At 46.4% G+C, this 14859-nt stretch overlaps 1 protein-coding gene across 2 annotated transcripts in view; it reads left to right on the forward strand.

The window, feature by feature from the left end:
* The first annotated feature begins 4341 nt into the window (after positions 1–4341).
* Positions 4342–14859, forward strand: part of Stxbp1 (syntaxin binding protein 1) — a 61955-nt gene continuing 51437 nt past the window's right edge. Inside the window, exon 1 of one of the 2 annotated variants that reach the window (XM_052723101.1) lies at positions 4342–4555. In XM_052723101.1, coding sequence (XP_052579061.1) covers positions 4519–4555 — 37 coding nt within the window. In that variant the 5' untranslated portion in view covers positions 4342–4518. The remainder of the gene's footprint in view (positions 4556–14859) is intronic. The other variant, XM_052723102.1, reaches the window with a different exon arrangement.

The following is a 14859-nucleotide window of genomic DNA, read 5'->3' on the forward strand; positions in this document are numbered from 1 at the left end:
TTTTGCCAGGATGCCCTCCCATTTCCTCCGGCTACCTTCTCCCTGGCTCAGGGAGCCCACTCTGGTTGCAGCCTAGCCAGTTCCTCGGTCATGTGCCCTGTCACCCACTTTCACAGACACCTTTCCTGTTTCGGCATTTTCCAGAATGCATGACTCTCTCAGTGCTCTCTGCCCTTGCCACAGGTCCCTCCAGGGCAGGAATCATGCCTTACAGCACTGGCTTGGGCCTCTGATGGCACTCAGTTAACCCTTAGTGGCCCACTTGACTGGAGGAACGACAGTTGAGGCCTCAGTATCCCTTTTCCCTAAGAATAAGGGATTTCTCAAGCTTCTAATTCGTGCCTCTGTGGCAGATGCATTAACTGTAGAGTCTCTGTTGACACATGCCAGCTGGTTAAGGAAGGAGCATGCGGTGTCACAACTGTACTCGGGGTTCCCTCGCATTTCCACACACTATCTCCTTCTCCAGATGCACCCAGAATCTACTAATGTGTTCTGTAAGCCAAGCAGAACGGAGACTTGGAGAGAAGATCTATTGTGCCTTCCCTCTAGGAAGGAAGGAAAAGGTTCTTAGGCGTAGAGGCCAGATGTCTGGGCTCCTTTTCCTGTTGCTGTGGTAAAATATCCAGACAAAAGTAAGTTAAGGAAGAGAAGATTTATTTTGGTTCACAGTTCAAGGGGAAGGCCATCATGGCAGTGTAGGCATAAAGGTAGGCGCTTGAGATGACTGGTCACATTGTGTCCACAGTTGGGAAGCAGAAAGCACTCAGCTCACAGCCTAGGGAATGATGCCAACCACAGTGGGTAGGCCTTCCCACCTGAATTAACCTAATCACCATAATTTCCCACAGGCATGCCCAGAGACTACCCTAATCAAGATAACCCCTCACAGGCATGCCTGGGGGCTTGCCTTATTGATTCCAGATCCTGACGTTGACAGTCAGCATTACCCATTACGCCAGGATCTGGCACTGGTGTCTTGAACAAGGACACATGGTCTCTTAGGTTTGGCCACAATTCACTTCCTGACTTTGGAACATTCTTCCTTAGGCTTTACCTTCTCTTCTTGCTGTACAGTATAAAACAGTGGTTCAGAAGTCAAATTATAGCATTGTGTTACTAGGGGCTGGGGCTGTATCTCAGTTGGTAGAATGATTGTTTAGCGAGGTTCCTGAGCACGACATAAATCAGGCTTGGTGCTGCATGCCTCTTGTCCCAGCTTCTGGGAGGTGTTCGACAGGAGGGTGAGGGATTGAAGGTCATCCTGAGCTACATATCAAGTTGAAGGCCAGCCTGAAATACAAGAGCCTCTGCCTCAAAAGAAAAAAAAAATCTCATGCCAGGGGCTGGTTCACACACACCTTTCATCCCAACACCTAGGAGGCAGAAGCAGGTGTATTTCTGTGAGTTCCAGACCAGCCAGTGCTACATAGTGAGACCCTGTCTAAATAAATAAAACATTTGTTTTAAAAATAATTGAGTTACTATTTGGTCACTACTCAACGAAGTCTCTCTGAATCTCAGGGTCCTTGTCTGTCTTTTTTATATATATATATATTTTTTAAGATTTCCATTTTTATGGGCATTGGTGTTTTGCCTGCATGTATGTTGATGTGAAGGTGCCAGATTCACTGGAACTGGAGTTACAGACTGTTGTGAGCTGTAATGTGGGTGCTGGGAATTGAACCCTGGTCCTTTGGAAGAACAGCCAATGCTCCTTTTTTTTTTTTAAAGATTTATTTATTCATTATGTATACAGTGTTCTGCCTATATGACAGAAGAGGGCACCAAATTGAATTATAGATGGTTGTGAGCCACCATGTGGTTGCCGGGAATTGAACTCAGAACCTCTGGAAGAGCACTTCCGAGCCATCTCCCCAGCCCCCTTGTTGGTAAAATAAACACTTAATTTTTGAATGATATGCAGAAAGGGTCCCACATCACAGGGCTGTTCCCATTGATGGGGTATTCACTGATTTCACTCCTACGTCTCCTGGCTTTTGTGATTGGTTTTTATTTATTATTATTATGTATGAAGAGTGCTCATGCTTGTCCTGGTGTGTGGTCAGAGAACAACTTTGTGGAGTCAGTTCTCTCCTTGTCTCCTATGTGGGCTCCGGGTAGCTCAGGCTGGCCAAAATTCACAGAAAGTCTCCTGCCTCTGCCTCTTAAATGCTGAGATTACAGATGTCTTCCACCATGTCTAGCACTCCTTTATAGATAAAAATTAATTTAGCTGGGCAGTGGTGGTGCATGCCTTTAATCTCACTACTCGGGAGGCAGAGGCAGGCGGATCTCTGTGAGTTCGAGGCCAGCCTGCTCTACAGAGTGAGTTCCAGGACAGGCACCAAAGCTACACAGAGAAACCCTGTCTCGAAAAACAAAAACAAAAAAAATAATTTATTGTTATTGTGTATATATGAGTATGATGTGTGTGAGTGTATATGTGCTATGGCACTCATGTGGAAGTCAGACAATTTTAGGGAGTTGGTTCCAGAGAACTGTTGTAAAATTCTTATTATGTTTAATTAGTGTGTGGTACTAAGGCCACTGGTGGTGTGTGTGTGTGTGTAGGTCATAGGGCAACTTGTGGGAGTCTATTCTCTCTTTGCACCAAGTAGATTCTGGAGATCAAACTTAATCTGGGGACCAGATGACAAGTACCTTTACCCACTGGGCCATCTCAATGGCCCTTCCTTTGTGATTTTTTTTTTTTTTTGAAATTAGGTCTATGCAGCTCCAGCTGTCCTGGAACTCACTCTGTAGACCAGGATGTCCTGGAACTCACAGAGATCTGCCTGCCTCTGCCTTCCGAGTGCTGGAATTTAAGGCATGTGCCACTATGCCCGGCTTTGTGATATTTATTATTGTTATCATCATCATCATTATTATTATATTATTATTGTTATTATTTTGGTTTTTCAAGACAGGATCTCTCTATGTAGCCCTGGCTGTCCTGGAACTTGTTCTGTAGACCAGGCTGGCCTTGAATTCAGGGATCCTCCTGTCTCTGTCTCCCAAGTGCTGAGATTAAAAGTGTGTGCCACCACACGAGGCTCCTTTGTGATTTTTCTTTTTAAAATTTTTTGTAGATTTATTTATGTATGTATTTTATGTATATGGGTGTTTTGTATGCATGTATGCACACCAGAAAAAGGCATTGGATCCCATAAGACTACAGTCAAAGACAGTTGTGACCACCATGTGGGTGCTGGGAATTGAACTCAGGGCCTCTGGAAGAGCAGCCAGTGCTCTTAACCGCTGAGCCGTCTCTCCAGCCCATCTTTTGTGATTTTTAAGTTAGCTGGACTTGTTAGTTTCTCTTTGATGCTCATTGCACTGTCCGGGATCAAACCTGAGTCCTTGCACATGACAAGCTAGTGTTCTACACTAAGATACCTCTCCCACGCTTTTTCCATATTTCAAAAGCAATCCTCGCTGGGTGGTGGCACACACCTTTAATCCCAGCACTTGGGAGGCAGAGGCAGAGGCAGGCGGATCTCTGTGAGTTCAAGGCTAGCCTGGTCTACAAAGCAAGTTCCAGGACAGCCAGGGCTACACAGAGAAACTGTCTTGACAAAAACATTAACAAAGCAATCTTCTTCATTAACAAATACAGCACAGTGAAAACCTGTATGTGACCATTTGAGTAATGTAGACTCCAGGAAGGAGATGCTGAGTCCATAGTTGACTCAATAGCATTTTCTAATTAGATTTGGATCTTGGAAACTACTGGATTTGTACTGTGTCTTGGGCAAAAGTGCAGGCTCAATGTACAGAATATCAGCTTACACATCGTAATGGGAAAACAATATTTATTAGTGAATGATAGATAATGGCACAGTAGCAAGCGCCTCAGGTGTTTGTTTTTGCACCTGAAAACGAAGATTTCCACTATTATTATTTCCATTATGCTCCATTATTGCGCGAATTTAGAAAAATGATGCCTGAAAGGTGTGTGGCACAGAGCTGATGATGGGTAAACAGACACAGGGATAGTTTTGATGTACTGTGAGTGTATGTTGTGGCCGGGAATGGGTACAGCTAATAAGAATCTGCCCTCGGAGTTCTTTCTGTTGGCAGGGGGAAATGGAAGGCTCCCAGAAAGCAGAAAGAGCATCACAGCCTGTTTTTCGCATGGCCTGGGCTGCCAGTGCAGAGCTGATGGAGGGGACTTTAGGACCCTGAGCCCGGGAGCGAGGGGGAGGACGCCCCGGAGCCCATCCGCATCCCGGAGGGCGGGGCTTCACGCCCGGGCCGCGCTACGATTGGCGGAAGCGGGCGGGTGACGATGACGGCTGGCGCGAGGCCCCGCCCCTGCCTCCCCGCCCCTCCCGCGCGCGCCGGCCGCTAGGCAGCCTCGCTCTGGCCCGAGTCGCGCCCCCGCGCCGAGTCCGCGCGTCAGTCGGTCCCGAGTGCGGCTGCGGGGCGACGGGCTGCAGACAGCGGGGCGCGCGGCCCGGGGGAGGTGACGGTGTCGCGGGAGGAGCGTCGGAGCCCGGAGACTCGCACAACGCCATGGCCCCCATCGGCCTTAAGGCGGTGGTCGGAGAGAGTAAGTGGCATCGGGGTGCTGCCCGGTAGTTCCTGGCCTCTGGCCGGTGGGACCCGTTATCCAGGCGCCGCCCTCCCGGGAGAGAAGCCCCTCGGGCTTCCCGCGGCTAGCAGGCTTCCCTGACTCACGCTTCTCCCCGATCCCCTCTTCACCTCGATCCTCCTCACCCTAGACGCCTCCTCAGTCTCTATTCCTCCATCGCCTTTTCATCCCATCCCTCCTCCCCTTCGCACCTCGCCTTCATAAACATCCCGTTTTCCTCTTTATCTCCATCACGCCATCTCTCCTTCATCCCATCCCGTCTCCTCTCTCTCCCTCTTCACCCCAGACCACGTCTCTCCCTCCCCCATCGGCGCCTTTATCCCCTCCAGCCCATTAGCCTCCTCTGCAGCATCACCCTGCTGCACCCCAACTCTTCTCCACTCTCATTCCTCTCCACCCGTCTCCCTTCCTTGCATTTCCTTCTGCATTTCCAGAGCTCCTGATTCCGCTCCCCCCCCCCTCCCCGGTCTCCAATCCCTCCCTGTTTCCCACCCTCCCTCGTGAATCGTGACGAACGAAGCCTGGCCTGCGTCCTCCTCCCTCCCTCCCTCTCCCGGGATCAGGGCGCTGTCCCCGGCTGCAGAGACCCACCTGGGAGCGGCTGGGCGCGCGCCGCCTGGGCTACCCTGCCAGCTGGGGAGGGGACGCGGCTTTGCCTGGCGCGCTGCTCTCGCTGGGCTGGGGTCGCGGCGACCTCCCCGCCTCCCCTTCCCGGGGCTGGACTTCAAGGGCGGGGTCTTAGCGGGGTCCGGACCCTTCGAAATCCCGAGGGAGAAGGGGAGCGCTTGAGTGTCGCGGGAGGAGTGGCCCCGCCAGCGCCGCAGTCTGCAGTCTGGCTGCTTGCGGGACTCGGCCCCGGGCGTCGCTGCGGGGAAGATATGATTGTTTATGGGTTTGCATGAAAGGCACAGCAGACATTTTAAATTTCATTTTTTTATTTATTTTTATATTGGATGGTGAGCGTCGACGTGAGGGCGGGTTGTGGTTATTTAAAAAGGCGTTGTCAAATAAGATGGGTGACCTAGGTAGAAAAATACTGCCTCTACAATATTTTGACACGTCTTTATAATGAAAACGCGTGAGGGTTGGTCGCTGTGGCTTTCGCTGCCTGCTTTTAGAGTAAGGGAAAATGAAAGTGCCTTTTCCCTGTAGGAGAGGTGGAAATTTACAGTTTCCTTTTTCGGTGAGCCTCTCCTAAGATAGCTTGCTCTTGCCCCCCCCCCCCCCCCCCATCAAATGCAGTGTAATTGTTGAGCGAAGCAACTGCTCTCCTTTTATTCTTTTGAGTGGTATATGGGGTACACTCTTTTGGTGGAATCTAGCCGTGTACAACGTTTCCTGATCTAATATATCAGAAGAAATTGTTATAAAAACAAAACCTAAAATGGACTTTTTTTTTTTATGCTCACACTAACACCCATGCTGTAAAGGTTACTTGAACTGTTTTCTGAGGAAAATCACTGTTTAAGGCTGGGAGGATCCATAGGGATTTGCTAATGTCAACATCCTCATTTTTGCCCATGGGAAAGAAAATGAGGCTTGGAGCAGTTAAATGACTTGCTGAAATCATTGTTAATTAATTTCTTTTTAAAACCTGTTGTCCATTTCCTTGCAACTTAAGTAAAAAAAAATAACTTCTTTACTATATATATATAATTATATATATATAGTTTCCTCTTAATACTCCCTTTTCAAGGGCTAGAGATGTGGGGTGGAATGTCATGTCTCACTCCTTCCAGGTGTTATATTTGAATACTACAATTGAAAAACAAAATACAGCCTGGTGGTGGTGGCACACACCTTTGATCCCAGCACTCAGGAGGCAGAGCCAGGTGTATCTCTGTGAGTTCAAGGCCAGCCTGGTCTGCAGAGCAAGATCCAGGACAGGCACCAAAAACTACACAGAGAAACCCTGTCTTGAAAAATAAAAAAAGGAAAAAAAGAAAAAGAAAACACATATTATAAAATGCCCCCCATAAGACGGAGTCTCTATAGTCCAGGCTGCTGGCCCAGAAGGCACTATGTAGCCTGGACTAGCTTTGAATTTATCTTAATCCTCCTGCCTCAGCTTCACAAATGCTGATATTATAGGTGTGAGTCACCCTGTGCAGCTTATTTTTTGTTTATTTGAGACAAAGTCTCACTTTGTAGCCCTGGCTAGCCTGGTACTTGCTACCCAGAGCAAGCTAGCTTTGAATTCATGGTAATCCTCCCGCCTCAGTCTGTAAAATGCTGGGATTGCAGGCTTGCACCACCATGCCCATCCGAGAAGTCAGGTTGTGCGTCTTTTTGCCAAGACCCTGGATTCTGTAGCTGTCAACATAACCCTTGCCTTGCCTCTTTTAGAAGTAAGCGTCAAGATTAAAAAAAAAACAGTGTGCAATATGGTCAAAATTTCTTTTGAAACAAAGTGAAACTGCGGTGTACAAAAATAAACCAATTTTACCAAAAAAATGTGAATGTGTGAACAGGCTTCTATTTCTGTGACAATTGAGCTAGGCATGTGCTTTAGGAAAATACATCTTGGATCCTATTTTAATGCTGCCTCCTAATTTTTGGTGGGGTTTCTACTTTGACTTTTTTCTTCCAAAAATTAAGAGTGAAATAAAGATGCTTTTTTCTTGTTTGCTGTCCTGAGATCAGTCTGATGTAGCCCAGGTGAGTCTGGGGCTGGCTGAGGACGAGCTAAGTACTGATCTCTGGCTTCACCCCTGGAGTGTGCTGCCGCTGTCTCATTTTAAGCAGTGCTGGGGATTGAACCCTAGAACCTCTGCCCTCTGAGCTACATCTGTAACTAAAGCTGCTTTTTAAAAACTAGTTAAGCCGGGCGGTGGTGGCGCACGCCTTTAATCCCAGCACTTGGGAGGCAGAGCCAGGCGGATCTCTGTGAGTTCGAGGCCAGCCTGGGCTACCAAGTGAGTCCCAGGAAAGGCGCAAAGCTACACAGAGAAACCCTGTCTCGAAAAACAAAACAAACAAACAAACAAACAAAAAAAAACTAGTTAAAGTGACACCTTCATACACCTTCGTAGCCTGGTCCTCTTGATCTGAATTAGCATCCCATAATCACTGTCTCAGGGTTGCCAGTGCTGTGATCAAACACCATGACCAAAATCAACTTGGGGAGCAAAGGGTTTATTTGGCTTACAACTGTCACATCATCATTGAAGGAAGTCAGGACAAGCAGGATCTCGGAGGCAGGAGCTGATGCAGAGGCCATGGAGGGGTGCTGCTTACTCCTTTCTTACAGAGCCCAGGGCCACCAGCCCACTTCAATCAGTAATTAAGAAAATGCCCTAGAGGCTTGCCGGCAGCCCCACCTCCAGAGGCGGTTTCTTAGTTGAGACCCCTCCTCTCTGATGGCAGCAGCTTGTGTCAGGTTGACAGAGACAAGCCAGCACAGCGGTTTTCATGATAAATAAAAAATGGTCTTGCTTGTTTTTGTTTATTTTGGTTAGGGGAGGCCCACATTTGCTGAATGAACGATGTCATTTTGGATGTGAATAACGTACTTTTGAACCCTTGCCTCCCTATACTCTGCTCCACTCTTCCGGAACCTTGCACATGTGCAATGCCAGCCCCAGTGCCCTCCTGGGCCCTTCAGAGTTGAGCGTCATTGGATAGCCCACAGCTGTAGGCATAAGAAAGGATATGGGTTGACTTGGCGACTTACTCTACAGACATTTAGCGCTTCCTAGGAACTATGGGAGTTTCACAGCTGAAAGCTGAATAAAACATGAGTCTGTGCCAAGCAAGCATGGTGGCATATGGCTTTAATTCCAGCACTTGGGAGGCAGAGGCAGGCAGATCTCTGCAAGTTCCAGGCCAGCCTGGGCTACAGAGTGAGACTCTGTCACCAAAACCAACAACAAAACCCTTAAAACCAAAAACAACAAAATAGGACTGGTTACACTGTTGTGACAGACAGCAGCTTTCTGCTACTTCCCCAGCAAGAACACTGTGGGACGTGCTCGCCGTATTGCACTTGTGTGTGTTGGTCTTGCCCAACTAGTTTCGGAAGTTTCTTCAGGGGGGAGTATATATAGGTGTCTCGCTCTTATGTCTGTCCTCAATGTGTGATTTAGGTGCTGGCACCCAGTTCATGTTGCACAAATAACTAATAAGAAAGAGAATAGACTCAGTAATTAGAATTATGGGGAAAATTCAGACCTCGTGCCAGCCAGCTGGGATTATGGGTTCTTGTGACACTGTGCCAGCTTTTTAGTGGGGATGAATTCAGGTCCTCATGCTTGCGCAGCAAGGGTTTACTAGCTGAGCTATCTTCCAAATCTATAGAGCTGTCTGTCTGTCTGTCTATCTATTTTGGGGCTTTGGCTTGATTTTTAAAATGACATTTATTTACTTGTTTGGGGTGGGAGTGTGCCACAGAGCATGTGGAGGTAAGAGGGCTTTCAGGGATCAACCCCAGGTCAGGGTTGACTGCAAGTACCCTATTCACTGAGCCGTCTTGCTGACCCAGGACTGTGGTTTTTAATTTTTAAAAAATAATTTATTTTTATTTCATGTGCATTGGTGTTTTGCCTGCACGTATGTTTGTGTGAAGGTGTTGGATCCCCAGAAACTGGAGTTTCAGACAGTTATGAGCTGCCATGTGGGTGCTGAGAATTGAACTCAGGTCCTCTGGAAGAACAATTAGTGCTCTTAACCTCTGAGCTATCTCTCTAGCATCCTTTAATTTTTTTTTTAAGATTTGTTTTTATTTGTGTGTCCTGAGTATATAGATGCCTGTGGGATCCTAAAGAAGGTGTCAGACACTCTGGAGCTGGATTACAGGTGGTTGTGAGCCACCAGGTGGGTGCTGGGAATCAGATGCAGGTTCTCTGGAAGATCTGTCTCAATAAACAGACAGGTAGACAAACAAAAACAAAGTCTAGCCGTCAGATCTCTGTGAGTTCAAAGCCAGCCTGGTCTACAAAGTGAGTTCCATGACAGCCAGGCTGCTTAAAAAACAAACAACAACAAAACCAGACAGCCCGAACTGAAACCAATTCCAAATTCTCTTCCGCAGTTTCCTGTGGACAGTTTCCCCCGGCCTTCAGCTCCTGACAACCACTGAACTTCTTCCGTCCCCTTTAGTTCTGCTTCTTCCAGCATGCCATGTCAGTGGAACGGAGCTGACCGAGCATGCAGCTCGTTGTCTTTTGTTTGGTTTTCTGAGACAGGGTCTCTCTGTGTAGTCCTGGCTATCCTGGATCTCGCTCTGTAGACCAGGCTGGCTTTGAACTCAGAGATCCACCTGCCTCTGCCTCCCGAGTGCTGGGATTAAAGGTGTGCGCCACCGCCCGGCTTTTAAAATATGATTTCTGGGGCTGGAGAGTGCCTCAGGTGGTAAAGTGCCTGCTGTGCGACCATGAGGACCTGAGTTCAGATCCCAGCACCCAGGTAAAAATGGCAGGTCTGCTCATAGGTCTGTAACCCTAGCTAGGAGTGAGTGGATGGAGGAGACTGATGGATCCCTGGACTGCACTGGCCAACCAGTCTACAAATCTGAGCTGTAGGCACAGAAACAGTTCTGCAAGTTAAGGTGGATAGTGACAGCAGAAGACACCGGTGTTGGCCTCTGACCTCCATTTGTTCACACAAACATGTACTTTCATGCACAGGTGTACACACACACACACACACACACACACACACACACACACACACACACACCAAGTATGTACATTTTAAAAAACTTTCTTTCATCCAGCATGGTAGTAGTACATGCTGGCAATCTCAGCACTAGGGAGGCAGAGGCAGGAGGATTGCAGCAAGTTCTAGGCTGCACTAAAGTGCATGAAAAGTTTGAGGCCATCCAGGACCATGTGAGACCCTGTCTCAACTGCCCTGCCCTCCCTAAAGTGATGCCCTTCATACAGTGTCCTGCATTTCTGTTCTGCTTTAGCTGTTCCTTTCCATCCCTGACTGCTGCTCTGTCATGTGGATGCCCCATCCTCCAGATCAAGGACCTTTGAGTTATTTCCAGTTACAGGCAATTACAAGTAAAGGTTTACCCACAGGTTAAAAATTATTGCACTTGTTATTTTATTTTGTGTGTGTATGTATGCATGTGTACATGCATACCATGGCAAATGTAGAAGTCCGGAATTGCCTCTCTCCTTCCACCTTGTGGGTCCTGGGAACCTAGGATCATCAGGCTTAATGCCAAGCACCTTTAACACTGGCATATACCCACAGAGTTTTATGTGAATGTATCATATGTCTAGCTAAATGCCTAGGGTTAGGATTAATGGACTGTATGGTAAGTATATGTTTAACTTTGTAAGAAACTGTCATGCAGAATCCTGAAATGGCAGTAACATGTTGTTATTTCAACCTGTGATGCCCAAAATTTCTCCTTGCCAGGCGTGGTGGTATACAACTTTACTGTCCACACTTGGAAGTTTGAGGCCAGCCTGTTCTACATAGTAATTTCCAGGCCAACCTGAGCTGCCTAGTGAGACTCTGTCTTCTTGTGAGCTGTTGGTGTTTTGAGCTAGCCGTCTTCAGAGGCGCTGGTAGCTCACAGTTTGAATTTGCATTTGCTGAGGGGTTTCCCATGTATTTCTGTGTGTCATTGGTGAAGTTTCCAGATCTTTGCATTGTTAACTAGGATGTTTGTTTTCCTATCATTGGGTCTTAAGATCTTCAAATAGATACTAAACATGTGGTTTTCAAATGTCTTCTCGAATCTTGTGGTTTACTCTCAGTGTTTTCCAAAGAGCAGGCGTTCCTAATTTTGGTGAAATGTCATTTGTCACGTTTTTCTTGTGGATTCTTTTCGGTTTCCTAAGAAATCTTTGTCTAGTTAAGTTCACAAAGATTCCCCCAAGTTTTCTTCTAAAAGCTTTTACTGTTTGAGGTGTTTTATTTAGATTTGCTCACTTTGAGTTAATTCTTATACAACATGTGAGATATGGTCAAGGTTTATTTTTTTCCCTGTGGTTGAATGTCTAACTGTCCTGCACCATTGAACTTTGTGTGCCTGTTGACTGTCCCCGATTTAAAGTTAAGTGTGGGAGCCTGTCCACATCGGGGTTCTTCCATTTTGTTCCTTTTCATAATCATTTTGGTTCATCCACTTGTCTGCAAACATTTTAGAATCAGCTTGTTGACTTCTGTTAAAAACTGGAATTTTTATTGTAATTGTGCTGACTCTATAGATCAGTTTAGGGAGCTCTGACATTTTAACAACTTTCGTTAGTTGAGTTTCTTTGCTATATTGCAGTACGTATACCCACAATCTTTGTTTTACAAATAAGGGAACAAACACCATGATACGGAGAAGTCCAGAATACAAGATAAATGTACAATAATTAATTGTGTTTCCCTAAATTAGCAACGAATAATTAGAAAAATGTGAAGTAAAAAATACTGTTTATAGAGCTGGGGAGATGCGCTCAGTGCTGGGGTGCTCATCTCGCATTTGAGAGACCCAGGGTTAGGTTTCCAGTGTAGCCTTCTGACCACCTAGAAGTGAAGTGCTTAGGTATAAATTTAACAATATTTGCAGATCTGAGTGTTGAAAACCATAAATCCATGACAAAAGGAATCCTAGAAGGTGTAACTAGATATACCATATTCATGAATCCAGAAATTGCCACATTTATTTATTTATTTATTTATTTATTTATTTATTTATTTATTTATTTATTTTAAATTTATTTATTTATTATGTATACAGTGTTCTGCCTGCATGTGTCCCTGCAAGCCAGAAGAGGGCACCAGATCTCATTACAAGTGGTTGTGAGCCACCATGTGGTTGCTGGGAATTGAACTCAGGACCTCTGGAAGAGCAGTCGGTGCTCTTAACCACTAAGCCATCTCTCCAGCCCGCCACATTTATTTTATCTATTTTTCCCCCTCAAATTCTCTTGGTATGTGCATATAACAGCAATTCCTTGGCTGTTTTTAAGTACAATAGTTAACAGTTTTAACAGTATTTAACTAGACTTTTTTTTTACATTATTTATTTTGTGTCTTTCTCTCTGTGAGCACACCCAAGAAGGCAAAGGAGTCAGTTTTCTCCTTCCACCGTGTGGAGTGTGGGGACTGAACTGGGTTGTCAGGCTTGGGGACAAGCGCCTTTACCTGCTGAGCCGACTCGCCAGCCCTCAGAATTTAACTTTCTGAAGAGCCCCCCAAGGCGCTGCACCGCCCCACCGCCTCATCTTTCCTCAGTGTCTCTCCTCTGCTCCTCCTTCCTCCCTCCTTGCTTTCTTTGACAAGATCTTTCTGTTTGTTCCAGGCTAACCTCAATTCTTAGGCTCAACTGTTCCTTCTACCTCCTTTGAATATTAAAAAAAAAAACAAAAACAACTTTCTTGATATAATAATTGTAATTTTATGTCTTTTTAGACATTTATTTTAAATAAAATTATTATTATTATTATTATTATTATTATTATTGTTGTTGTTGTTATTTTGGCTTTTTGAGACAGGATTTCTCTGTGTAGCCCTGGCTGTCCTGGAACTCACTTGGTAGCCCAGGCTGGCCTCAAACTCACAGAGATCCGTCTGCCTCTGCCTCCTGAGTGCTGGGGTTAAAGGTGTACACCTTCACTGCCCGGCTGTAAAATCATTTTGGGATGACCTCATTATGTCTTCATTCCCAGTGTATTTTATTTGTTATTGTTTACATATTTAACTTGGAGACAGTGTCTCCCTGTGTGGCTCAGGCTGTCCTGGAACTCACAGCAGTTTTCCTGCCTCAGCCTCCTCACTGCTGGGTTCCCAGGCGTGCACCACCACACCCCGCCGTACCTGGCTTCTTGGTGTTTATGTCTAGATACCATCCTCCTTATTTGAACTGGTCATCATCTTATCATGGTGTAATACGGTTTAGATTGGGGCAGAATTTCCCTAAGCAGTGGTTTAGGGCCCAAGTAGCATCCCTATGTCTCTGTCCGTTGTGGAGGTCTATCAACCAAGGGCTTATTGTATTGACTGTCCATTGAAAAGGTTTCCTTCTGGCTTTTATGACACTCAGCACTCTGAGACAAACAGGTGTCTGGAGCTAATGAAGTATGTTTTCTTCAGTGAAGTCGTCTGGCCACATTTTATAATTACCTCTGGCGGTTCAGCAGCTCCTGTGGTCCTGAGCTTGCCCTAGGAGAACTGTCCTTGGAATATCAGCTTTGAGGCCGATCAGAGGGACCCAGCTCTCCTAAGGGTGTTTGGCTAGAGGTTAGGTACTGTGAATCGCCACTGAGCAAGCTCATTCCAGGATGGATCTTACGGTAAGCATCCTTTAATATGTTTCCTCTGAGTAAGTGAAGCTGTTGAGCAAGTATCCTGGCCATGTGTTAGATAGCCGGTCCACCCTTCCCCTGTCAATCAATTAGCCTCTCAGCAGCAGCTAGACCACCACCATGGCAGCCCAGCTGCTTTGAACAGTTCACAGAAACTTAAGGAAATCCTGCCTCAGGAGGCTCTGCTTTAGTCACAACCTCTCCAGACAGCTTGCAAGAAAGAGCTAGGAATGGGCTCTGCTGTGACGAGCCTCTGTGAGCTCTACGTGACTCTGGTGAGCTATTCTCAGTTAGGGTTGGAGGGTTGGAGGGGATGTCCCTCTCCAGCAACTAATAATCAGAAAGCTGATGAGTGGTGCAGACGTGAGGCTTGTGATTGGTGGAACCCTGAGCCATGCACAACCAAGACCATGGATGGTAGAAACTTTATAAAGCATTCTATGCCCACCTTCCAGCTACCGAAGCAAAAGCTTTGTTTTCAGGTCAATCTTTATACAAGATGTGAAGTATGGTCTCCCTTTGTTTTCAGGTCAGTCTTAATACAAGATGTGAGGTATGGTCTCCCTTTGTTTTCAGGTTGATCTTTATACAAGATGTGGAGGTATGGTCTCACTTTCTTTTCAGGTCAGTCTTAATACAAGATGTGAGGTATGGTCATGCTTTGTTTTCAGGTCAGTCCAGGAAGCTTCTTTCCTGTGACCCAACCCGGGTTTTGCAACATCAGGCCAGAAAGGCCTCCTCCCAGCAGTCTGTGTTTATGTACTGTCTTTGGTTAGCCTTGACTTTGATGTGTAGCCAATGATGGCCTTGAACTCCTAATCCTCCTGCCTCCACCTGGTGCTGGGATTACAGGTATGCACCGCCATGCCAGCTCCACTGTGGCTGTTGTCATGAGTACTGAGGACTGGGTTGGTGACACTAAGAACAGATGAAAGTCGGGGCTTTTACCTGGAGCAATGGAGCAGCAGCAGCAAGAAAGTAGTTGAGGTCTAGAGAGCAGCTGGGACC

Source organism: Peromyscus californicus, unplaced genomic scaffold (assembly GCF_007827085.1).
Source record: "Peromyscus californicus insignis strain IS unplaced genomic scaffold, ASM782708v3 Scaffold_7__1_contigs__length_154581171, whole genome shotgun sequence".
Lineage (NCBI taxonomy): Eukaryota > Metazoa > Chordata > Mammalia > Rodentia > Cricetidae > Peromyscus > Peromyscus californicus.